The 20,025-nt window shown below is 34.5% G+C and overlaps 1 protein-coding gene across 1 annotated transcript in view; it reads right to left on the minus strand.

Moving 5' to 3' along the window:
* HSD17B11 (hydroxysteroid 17-beta dehydrogenase 11) overlaps nt 1–20,025 on the minus strand; it is a 33,913-nt gene that overhangs the window by 2,856 nt on the left and 11,032 nt on the right. The window contains exons 4-6 of the mRNA XM_010983116.3: nt 18,299–18,405; nt 15,138–15,275; nt 105–221 (exon numbers count right to left, since the gene is read on the minus strand). Coding sequence (XP_010981418.1) covers nt 105–221; nt 15,138–15,275; nt 18,299–18,405 — 362 coding nt within the window. The remainder of the gene's footprint in view (nt 1–104; nt 222–15,137; nt 15,276–18,298; nt 18,406–20,025) is intronic.

Here is a 20,025-nt window from a genome sequence, read left to right on the forward strand (position 1 = left end):
TTCCATTTAATTGTACTTTATCAAATGACTGACTTTAAATCTGAATTAAAACATGTAATAGATAATCTTCATGTGTAATGCTGACAAACATAACTGTCACTTACTTTTCTAACACTGAAAAAAAACTTAAAGAAGATGGAACAAAGATCATTTTCTGCTCAGTCAGGATCCCATCTATCAGCTTGTTTACCACTTCCTCAGGTTCCAGAGTGGGTCCCAAACTGAAATCAGAAGCAGTCTTCAGAAATGAAACATTTCACGGAGGCTTCAGCTTTGGTTTGGTGCAAAACAAGTGAGTTAAATTACCATAGCATAACTGACTTGAAGCATCTAGCCTATCACAGGGACTCAAAGATGGTAGCTGTTTTCACATTAATAATAATAGCAAAACAAAACCATTTATTAAGACTCGAAAATAATTTAGCTAGATTAGGACTGACAAATCACTTTTAAATCCTTAGAAGTCTTCAGAAAGAAGTCAGATACCATTATGCAAGTTTTATTATTATATTAAGTGTATAATTTCTAAAGTATCAGAGGACTTAAAATACAGGGGTATGCTCAGCTCTAAGTCCTTGATCTCCATATGGAACCCTTATATTTATTAGGTCTTGATTTAATTTTTAGCTTTGTTACTTTGTTCCATTTTACATCTTTACTGTGTAATCACCCTGGTATTATGCATTACTGAGTAAGAGGTGGTCCCTAAAAAGTGACCTTTGTTCTCTGAGCGCTAGAATAAGTGCATTTAGGATAGAGTTACAAAAGAGTTAGTCCTGTTTTTTTTTTTTTTTTTAACATTTTATTAATGACTTCGAAAGAAAGATAAATAATTAAATTTACTCATGAAACTTGCTAATGTCACCAAATTGTATGGGAGACTAACATTTTGGAGAGGCAGATTTTAAATGTGTGTGAATAGTTTAAGAGAACTGAGACAAAAATAATGGGATGAGGTTCTTTAGGAACAAATACAGAATAGTTCATTCAGAAAGAAAAATATGCAGTAAAGTAAAACTGGGACAACTGAAAAGTGTAGTATTGTACTTAAAAGTGGGCAAGATAATTGTATACATGGAGGAGAGCAGAACCTAAAATATATATAACATAATCTTTCATTCTCAGCATAGGTCAGTCATTTGTTAGAAAACTGTGTTCACCCCAGGACCCAGATGCAATAGTATTACATATGAAAAGCTTGCAGAGGTGACAGGAGAGGCAATGTAATAATGAAAGTAATGGCTTTTGGCCCAATGGAGGCAAAATGAAAGGTAATAGAAGCTTGAAGACTAAGCAGTCCTTTAGCCTGTGGGATAGGCAGGTAATGGGGACCAAGGAGGATGACTCTAGAAACTGAAGAATGCTTGTGCCTTGAACAGTGTTCAGAGGGAAAGTTACTTTCTGGCATATTGCTACCAGACCTCAATATTCCCATGTTCCATCCCTACCAATAAAATGGTGTTGCACTGAGCAAACTTTTCTAAGTTATTTGATCTCTTTGCCTAAGGTCTTAGCCTCTGTCAGAAGAATTTTTGTTAAATTTAATGGTTGTCCAATATCATGATATTAAGAAGACCAAAAGGCTTCAATTGCTTCATAGAAAAAAATTTTAATCTTTAATCATTAAAATGCCAGTACACAGAAATATTTTCCCTGATAATTTACATTAATAAGAGTTGCAAATCCTATTAAATAAATGTTGATAACGGATTTTGTAGAAACTATCCAAAAACACTTTCAGCCAATCTGTTGGGGTGGAGAAGAAGAATGTATGTGTGATTATAAGAATACTTAAGGAGAAAGAATATTTTCAGGTAGAAGGACTGTGTTTGATTATCTAATTTTACCACTTAAGTAGCTGAATAATTTGGGGAATGATATTTTCACTCATCAAAGCTCAGGTTTTTGTTTTTGTGTTTAATCTGAAAAATGGAGGTAATGCAGTGGTATGCTGGTAAATGTGTATCAACTGGCTCTCCAGGGGACAGAATTACCAGTTTAGTAGCGTTTTCCAGTTTCTATGGTATAAATACTCCCAATATGGCAATTCAAGCTGCCAATATGGCATCACTGAATGAACATAAGGTGGCTTCAGTACTCTACTGGTAACATTGTGGTTAAATGGGAAATACACATACAAATATTTATACAGTTATAGTATACTGATGTTACTTGTCACCTTCTTATATAACATTTTCTTTTTTATGGTACTAGCCAATGAAAACTAATAGCTTTCTGTAGCAAACACACAACTAAATTTTTAGAGAAAATAAATTTTCTTATGTAAAGTACATATTGGAGAGTAGACATTTTAAAAGGATGATTCAGAACATCCAATTATTCTTAATCTAATAAATTCAGATTATAGTGCATTGTTTGTATCACTAATAGAAAAGAAAAAGATAACTTATTTAAGGGCAAAGCATTTAACTAAAAATTGCTCATATACCTAATAATAAAGCCCCAAAATACATGAAGCAAAAAAATGACAGAATTGAAGAGAAATATGGATAGTTTAAAAAAAAGAGCTGGAGACATTAATCCCACTTTCAACAATGAACTGAACAGCTAAACAGAAAATCAACAAGGAAATAGAAAACTTGAACAACAGTATAAATTAACCAAACTAACAGTACCTATAGAACACTTCACCCAACAACAATAGAATACATATTCCTCTGAAGGGCACAATAAACATTCTCCAGGACAGATCTTATGTTAGACCACAAAACAAACCTCATTAAATGTAAAAATACTGAAATCATATAAAGTATGGTCTCTGACCATAGTGAAATGAAATTAGAAATTGGTAACAGTGCACACCAAAGGTCATTGCAGCATTATTTACAATAGCCAAGATATGGAAGTAACCTAAATGTCCATTAATATATGAGTAAATAAAGAAGATATATATTTATACAGCAGAATATTACTCAGCCTTTAAAAAAAGAAATCTTGCCATTTGCAACAACATGGATGGATCTAGAGAGTATTATGTTAAGTGAAATAAGTCGGACAGAGAAAGACAAATATCATATTATCTCACTTATATGTGGAATCTAAAAAACAAAACAAACAAATAAACAAAACAAAACAAAAACAAACTCACACAGAGAACAAATGAGTGGTTGCCAGAGGGGAGGTGGGGGGAAGGGGAAGGGACAAAATAGGTGAAGGGGATAAAGAGGTACAAACCTCCAGTTATAAAATAAATAAGCCACAGGATGTATTATATAGCATAAGGAATATGGTCAATAATACTGTAATAACTGTGTGGGGACAGATGGTTACTCGATTTATCGTGGTGATCATTTCATTAAGTATGTAAATATCAAATCACTATGTAGTATACCTGAAACTAACATAATATTGTACATGAACTATATTTCAATAAAAAAGAAATCGGTAACATACTGTGGAAAATTCACAAATATGTGGAAATCAACCAATGGGACAAAGAAGAAATCATAGGAAATTAGAGAGTATTTTAAGATGAACTAAAAAACAAAGCATACCAAAATTTATTGGACACAGCAAGAGCAGTGTTCAGAGGGAATTTATAGCTATAAACACCTACATTAAAAAAGAAGAAAGATTTCAAATCAATAACCTAACTTTCACCTTAAGAATCTAGAAAAAAAAAACTAAACCTAAAGCAAACAAAATAAAGGAAATAATAGAGATTAAAGCAGAGATAAATGAAAGAATAGAAGACAATAGAAAGAATCAATGACTCTTGGGGAATGATGGAAATGTTAGGTATCTTGATTGTGGTAGTGTTTTCATAGGTATATACATCTATCAAAATTCATCAAATTGTACATTTGAAATATGTGTAGTTTACTGTATAGAAATTATACCACAATAAAGTCATTTCAAAAAACTCAGTGAAACCAAAAGTTGACTCCTTGAAAAGATCAACAAAATTGACAATTTTTTTGCTAGAACTGATCAAGAAAAGAGAGAAGACAAACTATTACAATCAAGAATAAAAGTGAATTCATTACTGAGTTCCTACTACCAACCTTACAGAAATAAAAAGGACTATAAAAGAATACTGTGAACAATTATATGCCAAAAATTAAATAACCTAAACAAAATGTACAAATTCCTAGGAACACACAAAGTACCAAAACTGACTCAAGCAGAAATAAAAAAACCTGAGTATACCTTTAACAAAAGATTGAATTAGTAATCAAAAAAATCCCAGCAAAGAAAAGCCCAGGATTAGAGGGCTTCATGATGAGCTCTACCCGACATATAAAGAATTAACACCAGTCCTTCTCAAAGTCTTTCAAAAAACAGAAGAGGAGAGAATTCTTCCCAACTCATTCTATGAGGCCAGAATTACCCTGTTACTGGAGCCAAAGATATCACTAGAAAACTATATACCAATATCTCTTATGCATATAGATGCACATGTCATCAATGAAATACCATCAAATCAAATCCAGCATCAAACTAAAAGGATTATATACCATGGCCAAGTGAGATTTATTCCAGGAATGCAAGGTGGTTCACCATATAAAAATCAATGAATGTACTATACCATATTAATAGAATGAAGCAAAAGATCATCACCATACACACAGAAAAATCATTTAACAAAATCTAATACCCTTTAATGAGAAAAAAAAAAATCACTCAACAACCTAGAAACACAAAGGAACTTCCTTAACTTGATTTTTATAAGCTCTTGTATGCATGCAGTCTGATTTGTGTGAGCAGAGTGGAATATAGAAGATAATAGGACTTATTAAATAAAAAGATGATTGTGAGCCTTTCTAATAATCAAAAATATACTACTATAACATAGAAGTACTGGTTTTTTCCTGTCATGTTGGTAAAGATTAAAAATATGCTAATATCCAAAGCTGGCAAAGGTGAGAGGAATGGACACTTTATACCCTGTTGGGGGGAGGATAAATTAGGACAATTCTTCTGGAGGGCAATCTAATAAATCTATCAAAAGTAAATAAATTCCTTTGATCCAATAATTCATTTAAAAAATTATAATAAAATAGTCAGAAAAGTGCACAAAGATACACACACACATATATACATGTACATGTGTACACATATATGAATATATAAACATGTAATACATATATGTATACATGCACACATAAACAAGGATATGCGTTTGTTACAATAATTAAAGATTTGAGATTTAAATGTCCATCGATAGACAAGATGTATATCCAAGGATTGTTAGGTGAACAAAAAGAATAAGGTAAGAAAAAAGCTAAGAGTAAGGTAAGTAAAGTAAGCTCTTTATACATCAGCACAGAAAGTTGACAGCAGCACATTGTTAAGTCAAAAAGGCAGCTTATAGAATAGTATGTATGTTTCCATGTACCAGAAGAAGAAATCATTAAGAAGTATAGCCTCTTAAATTAGAAAGCTTTAACTGGAGATCTAATTTTTCAATAAAGTGATCTCTGGAAGAGTAGCAATTTTGAAGGGGCTTTTCTCCATATTACTTAAGTTTTGATTATAATCATCATGCATTATCAGGAATTCAATAAAGCTACTTCCAATGAAGTATTTAATATACATTAAAAATAATGATTCTTAGGAAAAAAATTCAATTTAAAATTTCTATTAAAAAACAAAGCTAGGAATAGAAGGGCATTTGAAGTCAGAGACCTAGGTAGGAATTCTGATCTGTCACTCTGGGACAGTGTGACCTTGGGTAATTTTCTTAAATTCTCCAAGTTCCAGTTTCTTTGTCCATAAAATGAGCATAGTATGATTTATCTTGCAGAATGGATATAAGGATTAGAATAGGGTAGGCAAACTATGATGGGCCCAAATCTTGTCCTCCTGGATGAAAGATTAGAAGTAATTTATAGAAGATATTTAGACCTAGTAGGGTACCTGGTATTTAGTAGGCTTTCAGTAAATGCTTTTAATAAGGTGATCTCTTGACATCCAAATTTATTTAATAAAAATAACTCTTAGCTGTCAAAAAATTACTTGTAGCACCTGATTATCCTTAATTCCAATAAACTTGTATTATTCTGCATTACAACTCACACATTGCAGTTTCTTTGCAATGTGTTAGATGTATAAATATAATAACCAATAAACTACATCTAAAAGAGAATTTAAGTTCCAACATTAATATGATACAAACTATATTGAATCAGAGATTTAGATGTTGGTTCAGTTTTCTTCTTTCAGAAAGGCTGTCCTCTGTGTAAAAAAGAAAATTTTGGGCTGAATCTCAGTTCTTCTAAATATGGGCAAGTTACTTGATCTCTCTAAGCAAAGCATTCTTAAGAGGTTTAAGAAAATTACGGGGGGAGAAGGGGCCAAGATGGCGGAGTAGAAGGATGATCATAGCTCACCCTCTCCCACAGATACACCAAAATTCACATCCACGGACCTACCCAGCCAACCAGAGCACCTGCTTAACTCCAACAGAACATCGCCCTTTTCAAAAGACAAAGATGCCACAAATCTGGTAGGAGAAAAGGAAAAAAGAAGAAAAAGCAAAACAGTGCGGGACCAGGCCTGCAGGGAGGGAGCGGCAAAGGAGGACTAGCACTCGTTTGCTGAATATCCCCATCTCCAATGGAGAGACCAGCGGGACAGAGGTGGAACCTCAGAGGCTCAGATCTGTATGGAGCACCCCTTGACCGACAGAACTAAGTTAAACAGGCACAAAGGGTCCCTGCAACACCCAGCCTGGAGACATGAGCTGGGGGCTGGGACAGGCTGCTGGAGGACTGGGGCAGCTGCACTGAGGTACCCCCGGGGGACTGCAGGGTGCTGTGCGCTGTGGCTGGGAGGGGATACAGAGCAGAACAACCTGGGCCCCCCATAAATTAATGAAAAAAAAAAAAAAAAAAAAGCAAAGCAACATGGCTGGTGTGCCCTGGGGGGAGGGGCACCATAGCCTTTGTTGCCTCAGACCCACGGCGCCATTACTGGTGCTTCTCGGGAGAACAGAGGTGGAGCGCAGCCACAGCCGCCATATGCTCCTGTGCACAGCGCCTGGGTGGGGGCGGGGCCAAGACCTGAATCCGCACCTGGGGGCCCCCATCCTTCCAGGCAGGACTGAGACTTGTTTACAGCCTGAGGCAGATAGGATCTTTCTGTCCTGGTACCTCAGGGAACTTGCACCACCAAGACAAACAAGGAGCTGAGTTTTGGCATGAAGCAGGGGTGGGGCTGTTCTGCTGTCTTCCCTGGGGCCGCCTACGAAGCACCACCAGAGGTAGAGCAGGCAGCTGCACAGAGCAGTGGAGCGATCGGAGCAATCAGGACTGGGAGATGGCGGGTGGCCACTGCCTTCCATGCAGGAGTGCAGCACCTGACCTTGGTGCTGGGAGGGGGCGCAATTGACCCGCCTACCTCACCTGAGCGCAGCGTCTGACTGTGGCATTGGGAAGGAGAGTGACCCGCCCGCCCACTGAGATGGAGCACAGCACCTGACCCAGTGTTGGGAGGGGGTGTGATCCGCTTGCTGACAGGCACTGGGAGCAGCATGGTGGAGGGCGCCAAAGGAGGGTCTCTGGAAACAGCAAGCTGAGTTCACAAAATGGCGAAGACAGAAAGACTTCTCAATAAAATCATTAAGTGTGCACAGTCTCCAGGAGAACACACCCCCCATTTTTTTTTGTTTTAATCTTGTTTTTAATCTGTTCTACTTTTATTACCTTTTTAATCTTTACTTTTTAAACAATTGTATATGTCTACAGTTTTAATCCCTCTTAAAATTTTCTTTTAAGATCTTTTTATTATTATTATTTAAAAAAATCCACCTCATTTCATTTTTATTTCTCTTGGTTTTGATCTTCTGTTATTGATTATACACAAGTTTTAAATATTGCTTTCTGATCTTTTCTCTTTTTTTAAGGGTTTTAAAAGACATCTCAACTCAATTGCTATTCTGCTTCAACTTGCTCTTCTATTATTGATTATATACTGTTTTCAAACTTTTTTTCTCCATTCTTTTAAAATTCTCTCTCTCTTTTTTTTAAGTTTTATTCCTGCATAGGCTTTAGGTAGATAAATAAATAAACTCCTTAAGGACCACAATAGATAACTGATACTCCTTAAGCCACAGTGCCAGAGAGATATGAGCAATAAGAAGAAGCAGAGGAACCACTCCCAATTAAAAGAGCAAGAGAAATCCCCTGAAAGCATGATCAATGAAATACACATTGATGGCCTACTAGATCAATATTTCAAAATAGGAGTGATCAAAGTACTGAAGGAACTAAAAGAGATAGTGTTTAGAGATATAAAATATGTCAAAAATGAAATTGAAGCTATAAAGAAGAGCCAACTAGAATTGGTAAACTCATTGGCTGAAATGAGAACTAATCAAAAGGCTATACACAGCAGGCTAGACAATGTAGAGGAACAGCTAAGTGACCTAGAAGACAGGACAACAGAAAGTACCCAATCAGAACAGCTGAGAGAAAAACAAAAAACAATGAAATCAATATAAGGGACCTATGGGATAATATAAAGCGTGCCAATCTACGCATAATAGGGGTTCCAGAAGAGGAAGAAAGAACAAAGGGGATTGAAAAGGTATTGGAAGAAATCAGGACTGAATACTTCCCAAATCTAAAGAAGGAATCAGATATCCAAGTACAGGAGGCTCAGAGGGTCCCAAACAGGAAGAACCCAAACAGACCCACACCAAGACATATCATAATCAGGATGGCCACAGTCAAGGATAAAGAAATGATCCTAAAGGCAGCAAGAGAAAAACAAAGAGTGAGTTACAAGGGAACCCCCATAAGGCTCTCAGCAGATTTCTCTACACAAACACTACAGGTCAGAAGGGAGTGGCAAGATATATTCAAAGTCCTGAATGAAAAAAAGATGCGGCCTAGGATACTCTATCCAGCAAGGCTATTCTTTAGAATAGAAGGAGAGAGAAAGAATTTCACAGACAAGCAAATCTAAAAGAGTTTAGCAACACTAAAATCATGCTAAAAGAAATATTGAAAGGTCTACTCTAAATAGAAAAGAAGCAGGATGCTACAAAAATGAGAAACTCATAACTGGAAACTCATAAATGGAAACTCATAACTCATAACTATTATGAATTACAAATAGAATAAACACAAAATTGTAAAAGAAGACATCTAAATCATTAAGAGTGGGAGAGGGAAGCAAGAAAATACAGATTATTTTTTTTCTTTTCAAAAATTTTTTGTTCTTGGTAGGATGGGTTTGAGTTTATACTACTATCTGTTTAATACAAACAGTTATAGTAATGGGTTAACAGACTTATAAAAAAGGGTTACCACAAGCCAAAAACTTACAAGTGAGTCACAAAAACTAAAGAAAATCCAAGATAATACAAAGGAAAATTACCAAATCACAAAAGGAAGAAGAAAGAAACAAAGAGGAAATACCAAATCAATTGCAAAAATAAGTTCAAAATGGCAATAAACACACATCTATCATTAATTACTGTAAATGTTAATGGACTAAATGCTCCAATCAAAAGACACAGAGTGGCAGACTGGATAATAAAGCAAGAATCTTCAATATGCTGCATACAAGAGACCCACTTTAGGGAGAAGGACACATATACATTGAGAGTGAAAGGATGGAAAAGGATATTCCATGAAAATGGAAAAGTCAAAAAAAGCAGGTGTAGCAGTACTGATTTCAGACAAAATAGACTTTAAAACAAAGGCCATAAAGAAAGATAAAGAAGGACATTTTATAATGATTAAAGGAGTAATACAAGATGAGGATATTACACTCATTAATATATATGCACCCAATATAGGAGCACCTAAGTACATAAAACAATTACTAACAAAGATAAAGGGGGATATTGATGGGAATACAATAATTGTCAGACTTTAACACCACATTAACATCACTAGACATATCTTACAGACAGAAAATAAATAAGACAACAGAGAAATTAAATAATACAATAGAAAAATTAGATTTGGTGGATATTTTCAGAGCATTACACCCCCCCCCCCCCAAAATAGGATATACATTCTTTTCAAGTGCACATGGAACATTTTCTAGGGTTGATCATGTACTTGGGCACAAAAGAAGCCTCAACAATTTTAAGAAGATAGAAATTATCTCAAGCATCTTTACTGACCACAATGCCATGAAACTAGAAATCAACTACAGAGAAACAAAGGAGAAAAAAAGGAAAGCATGGAGATTAAACAACATGCTATTAAAAAACCAATGGGTCAATGATGAAATCAAAGTTGAAATGAAAAAATATCTTGAGACAAATGAAAATGAAAACACAATCACACAAAATTTATGGGATGCAGCAAAGGCAATGCCAAGAGGGAAGTTTATAGCAATACAGGCATTCCTCAAAAAAGAACAATCTCAAATACACAATCTAAACCACTAGCTAAAAGAATTAGAAAAAGAAGAGCAAAAACCCCCAAAAGTCAGCAGAAGGAAGGAAATAATAAAGATCAGGGAGGAAATAAATAAAATAGAGATGAAAAAAAAAATAGAAAAAATCAATCATACCAAAAGATGGATTTTTGAAAGAGTAAATAAAATCCACAAACCACTGGCCAAACTCACAAAGAAGAAAAAAGAGAGAGCACAAATAAGCAAAATAAGGAAGGAAAATGAAGAAATTACAACAAATAGCATAGAAATACAGAATATCATATGAGAATATTATGAAAAACTATATGGAACCAAAATGGATAACCTAGAGGAGATGGACAAGTTTCTGGAAACATACTGTCCACCAAGACTGAATCAAGAAGAAACTGACCACTTGAACAAACAGATCACTAGAAATGAAATCGAATTAGCAATAAAAATCCTCCCTATAAATAAAAGTCCAGGACCAGATGGCTTCACCAGGGAATTCTACCAAACATGCAAAAACTCATACCAGTCCTTCTCAAACTCTTCCAGACAATTGAAAAGGAGGGAATACTCCCAAACTCATTCTATGAAGCCATCATCACCCTGATACCAAAATTAGGCAAAGACACCACCAAAAAAGAGAATTACAGACCAATATCATGGATGAACATAGATGCAAAAATCCTTACTAAAATATTAGCAAATAAAATCCAACAGCACATAAAAAAGATTATACATCATGATCAAGTGGGGCTCACCCCAGGGACACAAGGGTGGTTCAACATATGCAAATTAATCAATGTAATATATCACATCAACAAGAGAAAGGACAAAAACCATATGATCATCTCAATAGATGCTGGAAAAGCATTTGATAAAATTCAACACCCATTTATGATAAAAACTCTCACCAAAGTGGGTATAGAGGGAACATATCTCAACATAATAAAAGCTATATATGACAAACCTACAGCCAGCATTGTACTTAATGGTGAAAAACTCAAAAGCTTCCCACTAAAATCTGGGACAAGACAAGGATGCCCACTATCACCACTCCTATTCATCATAGTCTTTGAAGTCCTAGGCCACAGCAATCAGGCAAGAGAGAGAAATAAAAGGGATCCAAATTGGAAAACAAGAGGTAAACGTGTCACTATATGCAGATGACATGATACTATATATAGAAAACCCTAAAAGGTCCACACAAAAACTACTAGAAATAATCAAAGAATTCAGCAAAGTAGCAGGTTACAAGATTAACATTCAAAAATCAGTTGCATTTCTTTACACTAATGATGAATCAACAGAAAAAGAAAGTAAAGGAACAGTCCCCTTTAAAATAGCACCCAAAGTAATAAAATACCTAGGGACAAATTTAACCAAGGAGGTGAAAGACTTATACATGGAAAACTATAAAATACTGATTAAGGAAATTAAAAAAGACTTAAAAAAAATGGAAAGATATCCCATGCTCTTGGATTGGAAGAATCAACATTGTTAAAATGGTCATACTGCCCAAGCTAATCTATAGATTTAATGCAATCCCTATCAAATTACCCAGGACATATTTCACAGAACTAGAACAAATCATAATAAAATTTATATGGAACCACAAAAGACCTAGAATTGCCAAAGCATTACTGAAGAAAAAGAAAGAGGCTGGAGGAATAACTCTCCCAGACTTCAGACAATACTATAAAGCTATAGTATCAAAAAAGCATGGTATTGGTACAAAAACAGACATATGGACCAATGGAACAGAATAGAGAGCCCAGGAATGAACCCACAAACTTTTAGTCAATTAATCTTTGACAAAGGAGGCAAGAATATACAATGGAATAAAGACAGTCTCTTTTCAGCAAATGGTGTTGGGAAAACTGGACAGCAGCATGTAAATCAATGAAGCTAGAACACTCTCTTACACCATACATAAAAATGAACTCAAAATGGATCAAAGACTTAAACATAAGACAAGATACATAAACCTCCTAGAAGAAAATATAGGCAAAACATTATCTGACATACATCTCAAAGATGTTCTCCTAGAACAGTCTACTCAAGCAATAGAAATAAAAGCAAGAATAAACAAATGGGACCTAATTAAAGTCACAAGCTTCTGTACAGCAAAGGAAACCATCAGTAAAACAAAACGACAACCTATGGAATGGGAGAAAAGTTTTGCAAATGAAACCGACAAAGGCTTGATCTCAGAATATATAAGCAGCTCATACGACTTAATAAGAAGCAAACGAACAACCCAATCCAAAAATGGGCAGAAGACCTAAACAAGCAATTCTCCAAGGAAGACATACAAATAATCAATAGGCACATGAAAAAATGCTCAATATCACTAATTATCAGAGAAATGCAAATCAAAACTACAATGAGGTATCACCTCACACCAGTCAGAATGGCCGTCATTCAAAAATCCATAAATGACAAATGCTGGAGAGGCTGTGGAGAAAGGGGAACCCTCCTACACTGCTGGTGGGAATGCAGTTTGGTGCAGCCACTGTGGAAAACAGTATGCAGATTTCTCAAAAGACTAGGAATAGACTTACCATATGACCCAGTTATCCCGCTCCTGGGCATATATCCAGAAGGAACCCTACTTCAAAAAGACACCTGCCCCCCAGTGTTCATAGCAGCACTATTCACAATAGCCAAGACATGGAAACAGCCTAAATGTCCATCAACAGAAGACTGGATAAAGAGGTGGTGGTATATTTATACAATGAAATACTACTCAGCCATAAAAACCAACAACATAACGCCATATGCAGCAACATGGATGTCCCTGGAGAATGTCATTCTAAGTGAAGTCAGCCAGAAAGAGAAAGAAAAATACCATATGAGATACTCATATGTGTAATTAAAAAAAAAAACCACAAATACAAAAGAGAAACAGACTCACAAACATAGAATACAAACTTGTGGTTGCCAGGGGGGAGGTGGGTGGGAAGGGACAGACTAGGATTTGAAATTTGTAGATATTGACAGGCATACGTAGAATAGATAAACAAGATTATACTGTATAGCACAGGGAAATATATACAAGATCTTGTGGTAGCACACAGCGAAAAAAAATGTGACAATGAATATATGTATGTTCATGTATAACTGAACAACTGTGCTCTACACTGGAATTTGACACAAAATTGTAAAATGACTAACTCAGTAAAAAAATGTTTAAAAATAAATAATAATAATAAAAAGAAAATTACAGATTTTATTTTGTCCAAAACATTAACTGGAGTAAGAGTTTTCTGTTCTAACTAGAACTAAGTTTCCAGATTAAAACCAACTTCACCTTTGGCACCTACTCCAGTATTACCTTATCTTCAGAGAGGTTCACATGGCAGGACAAGCCCCAGACCCTTCCTTAGCCAGGTTATATTCCTGTGATTAGGCTACAATCAGGCCGTTTCTATTTACCCCCTTCCCCCACAGCAATCATCCCAGTAATTTTTAAAATTGTACTAGTAGAGCTTTGCCAGGAGAGGGCGCCCTGCCCCCATGAAGGTAAACTTTGTGTCACCTAGTCCTGGGGACAAGGGTAAAAAAATCAATAATAATTAAAAATATATATACTGTCTGTTTTTAACTATTGAAAGACAGTCTGAGTGAAAAACTTGACTCAAATATATTAGTGTCTTATATTGGCAGATTTTATCCTTGGGGATTGTACTCACCTCTTCCTTTGACACCACTTTTCAGTTCTAGTCAACTGTTTCAAAAATTAATGAATTCTCATTGAGATATAATTGGCATATCATATTACATAAGTTTAAAGTATACAACCTGCTGATTTGATACATTTATACATTGCAGTATGATTGCCACCTTAGAGTCAGCTAATGCAGGTTACAGAATTATCATTTCTGTTTTGTGCTGGAAACAGTTAAAATTTAGCTTCTTAGCAATTTTGAAGTTTCTAATGCAGTACTGTTGTCTATAATCATAATTCTGAAGGAAGCAAGCAGTTTACTCACTGGGTCCAGAGTCCCATGTATATTATATGTCAGTTATATGAAACTTAGGCACTTAATCTGTACAAGAGATGTCTAAAGGAATATTCATCAAAATGGTAAGAGCAGTTTCCACTGAACAGACGATTTTAAGGAAATTTTAAAAGAAACTTTATTTGTATTTGTCTGTTGGAATCTTTTTTTAAGTATGCATCATGTTTACAAAGATGTTAAAGCTATTCCCTATGAGAGGAAACATTAAAAATTAACCTCAGAGCTAATCCTTTCTAATTTTATTTTTTAACTAAGGAAAGACTATATAGTCTGGTACATGTTTTGGAGGATAATCTTTAGATTACCAAAGGAGAGTGTTTTTAAGTTGTGGTCCTGGGTCACCTCTGTCAGAATTACCTATGATGCTTGTTAAACATACAGAATTCTAGGCTCCTTTCCCACCACTACTGCATCCCAACCAAACCGAATAAATACCGTTGCTAGGGGTGGGACGCCTACATGGTTCCCAAGCACTCCTGGTGAAATGTATGTATACTTAAGTCTGAGAACCACCATTTAAGGAGAGAAAAAGGGAAGGATTAGCAACTTCACCAGTGTCATTCGTATCTATATTTAGATATAGTCCCTCCTTCTCTCTTTGTTTCTACCTATTTTCCCACAATCTATATAGAAGCTGAAACTAAATGAGCTAAAGGCCTTGAATATCAGGTGTTTTAGGAATTAAAATATTTAGGAAAATCCACAGAATGGTTGACAAGCATAGCAATCACCAATCCTTTTGTCTCCATTTCTGTCTCAGCTTACCTGGTACTTGGGTTTTTGATGAAGCCAGTGTTTATGAAATTAGGGCAGAGACATGTTGTTTTGATTCCGGTTCTTTCTAAGGCAGCCAGTTCTTCAGTCAAAGCTTTATGAAATCCAACAGCAGCAAACTTGCTTGAACTGAAAATAAACAGAGTTCACAAAATAATTCAAGAAAGCTGCTGCATCTGTTTAATTCACATTTCTGTTTTCCTCAATTAAGTGCCAAGCAGCATGGCAAGATCTGAATCTCAGGACCTGGCCCAGACCTACTGAATCAGAATCTGCGTTCTAGATGATCCTCAGGTAAATTTATAGTAAACGCTAGTGAACTCTAAGAAGCACTAGCATAGAACATTATCGCAGCCCAGCATCATTTGTCAGAGTGAGAACTGAGTAGGTTTAAATGTTTGGTTAGGAAAATTGATAGGGTATTTTTGTTGTTATTGTTTCCATAAAATTTAATGTTGCTATAGGCTGCTCATTATTTACTATAATATGTTCACGGAATTCATTAGGAAACTCTCCTAGATAAGTCCTGTTCTTCCTTTAAGTCTCAGCTTGACTTCCTGAGAGAGGCCTTTCCTGACCAGTAGTCTAAATTATGCAGCCAGCTTCAGTTTTCCATGATAGCACATCTTGGGTTTGTAATTAAATATTCATTCGGGTGAATTTTTATTTAATGTCTGTCCCCTACCTTTAGTATAACAATCTCCATATAGATTTTGGTTCTCAATGAATCCCCAGGGCCTGGCACAGTGCTTGGCCTACAATAGGTGCTCAAAAAATACGTGTCAAATGAATGAATCAAAATGCAAAGAAATTCTTATTGTCGCAGAGCCTTCATTTGGAAAAAGAAGTGAAATTAATCATATTCTAAGTAGACATTACTTTTCCAGCTGAGTTTTTAAAGAAAACAGCATTATTGAGATATTAATTCATATACCATATAATTCACCCATTTAGGTGTACAACTCAATGGTTCTTGTAATATTACATTATTAATTTTTAAATTATGCAAAAATATTTATAATAAAAAATTTGCCATTTTAACCATTTTAAGTGTATAATTCAGTGGCATTAATTACCAGATAGATTGTTTTTCTATAAATCTGTACAGATTTGCAATTATACAAAGTAGCTGTAAAATCTTGCCAATTAAACTGTGCTTTGGAAAACAGAAAGCTGTGGAATGTTCTCTCTCACCTTTTTTTTTTTAAAGCTTAGATATATATTGAAGGCTTATGAGAAAGATTGCTAGATTCAATTACATAAAATGTAAATCTTCTGTACATTGAAAAACAACACAAACAAAAATAATCATATCTAAAATTGATCACTATATGCCAAACACTGTCCTCAGTTATCAGATGCATTATTTAATTTAATTCTCACAACAACTCTGTGAAATAGATACTATCATGATCTCCATTACTGAAAAGGAAACTTAGGCAGAGCAGGGTTATAGGACTTGCCCAAAGACACAAAAGAAAGTGGAATCAGGCTTTAAATGTGGGCAACAAACCAGACCTTTATATGATATACTCTAAACTTTATTAGCTCCCAACCAAGTTAAGAGGCAAATGACAAATGAGTAAAGCACTTGTAGTGTATAAGACAAAGATAAGAGTGAATACATGACAACTCTTATAAATGAATAAGACAATAATCTAGTGGATAAATACCTAGGGACATTAGCAGAAAATTCACAAAATAAAAATACCAATAGATATATGCACATAAAAGGTTTTATTTATTTCAGGAGTAATTAATATAAATACAAATTTTAAAAAGATAAATTTTTTGCCTAGCAGTAATGGTAAGGATATGAGGAAATTTTTTATTTGTATGAGTTGATTTTCAATGTACAGAATATTTTCATTTTATATAACTGAATTGGCAATCTTATTAAGCCATCAAAATACATCTAAGCTCAAAAAAAAGTGACAGAACTTTCCACAGAACTTCCTATTTTCCAAAGGACAAGTAAATTGGCAGCATTTTCTGGAAGGTAATTTGGCAAAAAGCAAAAAATTCATTAAAAATATGCCATGCTTTTAGATTCGGTAATTTCTCTTTTAAGTATTTATGTCAAGGAAATAATCAATCACATTTCTAAAGATTTATACTCAGGGATAGACCCTGGAGTATACAGCTCATGAAGGCAGGAAAATTGGAAACAATTTTAAGTGTCTGAAGGGGACAGCTGCTGTTTTTGCCCTACAGCATTCATACTCCCTCATTCTGGTAACATCACTCGGATTTTGCTCAGTTATACCCCAGCTCCCCATCCCTATATGGTAGTTGGATCCAAGTTGGTCTCGTTAGAGTGAGCTCTAGAACTAGAACATTTGAAGGCATGGCTCTTCCCCCATCTGCTGGACCTGGAGTTGAAAGGATCTTGTTCCAGACAACTACTATGGCTAGAGCCCATCTTGCCAGCAGAGAAGAATCTGCCTAAGACTTTCTCTTTTGGTCTGTGGAAGTTTAAGTTTTGTGTTCCTTGCAACTAAAAGAGTCTTAACAAATAAATTATCTAACAATAATGCATAAATTGAATAAACAGTGGCAGATATATACAATGGCATAGCATGCAGGAATTAAAAATGATGTTCACATACGTATTTATTAACATGCAAAATGTTTATTTTAAATTAAAAAAAAGCATGATTATGTATGCAGATTTTTCTCAACGCATGATTTTATAGCTGCTTTTAAAATGTCTTTAAAAACTGTAACAAATGCTTATCATAGTTATTTCATTGTTGGGATGTTTTTAATGTTTAGAATCCTAGATTATACTCTCTTTACATTGTTTTATTTCCACAAAATTACTTTATTAAAATTATTAATATTAACTTTTGTTCATGGTACAAAAATATTGTTCTTGTTTTATAATTCCTTGCTGTTAAAAGGGATGAGAAATGCTTTAAGCACTTGGCTTCTTATTGGATAATTTCCCTGTAGCCATCTCTAGAATTGTCAACCCAGGAGGAGATTAATGATTGATAGTGCTGTTGTACAAGAGATTTTGTGCAATTCTTTCTGCTTACTTCAGCATCTTCAAGTCTAATATTGTTAAAGAGTAGTCCTCATTAGACAGGATAAGAAATCACACACAAGTTAAGCATAGTAACCAATGAAGGAAACACATGTTCACATACCAATAAGCCAATAAAAAGGGGACCCCAGTATGCCCAGCTGCTGAAGCCACAGTGACAATATGGCCATGATTATTCTTCATCATCTCTGGAAGAAATGCCTTTGTAGTCTAGAAATAGTTATTATTAAAAGAGAAAAAATATTGTTACTTCTGATTTGCAAATCCATTGGTAATATTTCAAAACAAAGGTATATTTTGTTGACATTGTTCTTGGCATAAATGAAGAAACCTAGATTAATTGTGATATTGTTCTTGGCATAAATGAAAAAACCTAGATTAATTGCCAAATGTAGCAACACAAGACAAATGCATAGGATGCTCAGATTAGAAAAACTAAGTGAAACAATGAACCCCAAAAACTTTGAGAATCCATCTCATTTAAACTGTTAACTTATGTCCCCAGTTCTCCCACTTTTTGTTACTGATGACTTCTACCATTTCATATACTGAATAGGGATAATATCTAGAGTTCTCAAAAAATTTTACATTCAATGTGAAATTATTAGAAAAGAGTTTAGTTATATCATCAAAATACTGAGTGATAACAATCTTCCAGTAGTTACTGAATGAGTCATACAATAAATATTTATTGAGCACCTACTCTATGCTGGGGATTCAGAAAAAAAAAAAACCCTATGTTTTAAGAGAGGCAGAAAGAGGCACACTTATAAGTCATAAAAATATAAAAATGCTGTTAATAACTTGGGAATATTAACATAAAATAATACTGCATTCCCACCAACTCCAATATTCCTTTTTTTTAAATTGAGGTATAGTTGATTTACAATATTATGTTAGTTTCAAGTGTACAGCAAGGTAATTCAGTTTTATATATGTATATATATAAAAGTATATATATACATATATATACACACATACACATATTTTCAGATTATTTTCTACTATAGATTATTACAATGTATTGAATATAATTCCCTGTGCTATATGGTAAATCCTTGTTGCTTATCTATTTCATATACAGTAGTTTGTATGTTAATCCTATATTCCTAATTTGTCACTCCTACCCCTCTTTGTTTTCTATGTCTGTGAGTCTGTTTCTGTTTTGTATTTGTATTATTTTTTAGATTCCACATATAAGTGATATCATATATTTGCCTTTCTTTGTCTGACTTACTTCACTAAGTAATATACTCTCTGTCCATTCATGTTGCTGCAAATAGCAATATTTCATTCTTTTTCATGGCTGATTAATATTTTATCAGACATATGACATATATATATATAATATATATATATTATATATTATATATATATTTATATGTACACACACACATACCATATCTTCTTAAGCCAGTCATCTGTTGATGGACACTTGGGTTGTTACCATGTCTTGGCTATTGTAATAGTGCTGCTATGAACAACTGGGTGCATATATCTTTTCAAATTAAAGTTTTCATTTTTTCCAGATACATACTCAGTAGTGGGACTCCTGGGTCCTATGGTAGTTCTATTTTTAGTTTTTTAAGGAACTTCTATACCGTTTCCAATAGTGGTTGCACCAGTTTACATTCTGAGGTCACGCATCCCAAACTTATATTCAAGAAAACTTTGAGGTACTCTTATGAACTGGCTATTTGGCCAATATTTAGACTCTCTTTTTCTCATTCTCCCTCTCTTTATATATTATTTAAGACCATGAATGGTGAGTTGTAATAAAGTTTGCAATTTGGGGACCAGGAAATAACATGAGGCCTGAGTCTCATGAGA

The sequence above is a fragment of the Camelus dromedarius genome, chromosome 1, assembly GCF_036321535.1.
Source record: "Camelus dromedarius isolate mCamDro1 chromosome 1, mCamDro1.pat, whole genome shotgun sequence".
Lineage (NCBI taxonomy): Eukaryota > Metazoa > Chordata > Mammalia > Artiodactyla > Camelidae > Camelus > Camelus dromedarius.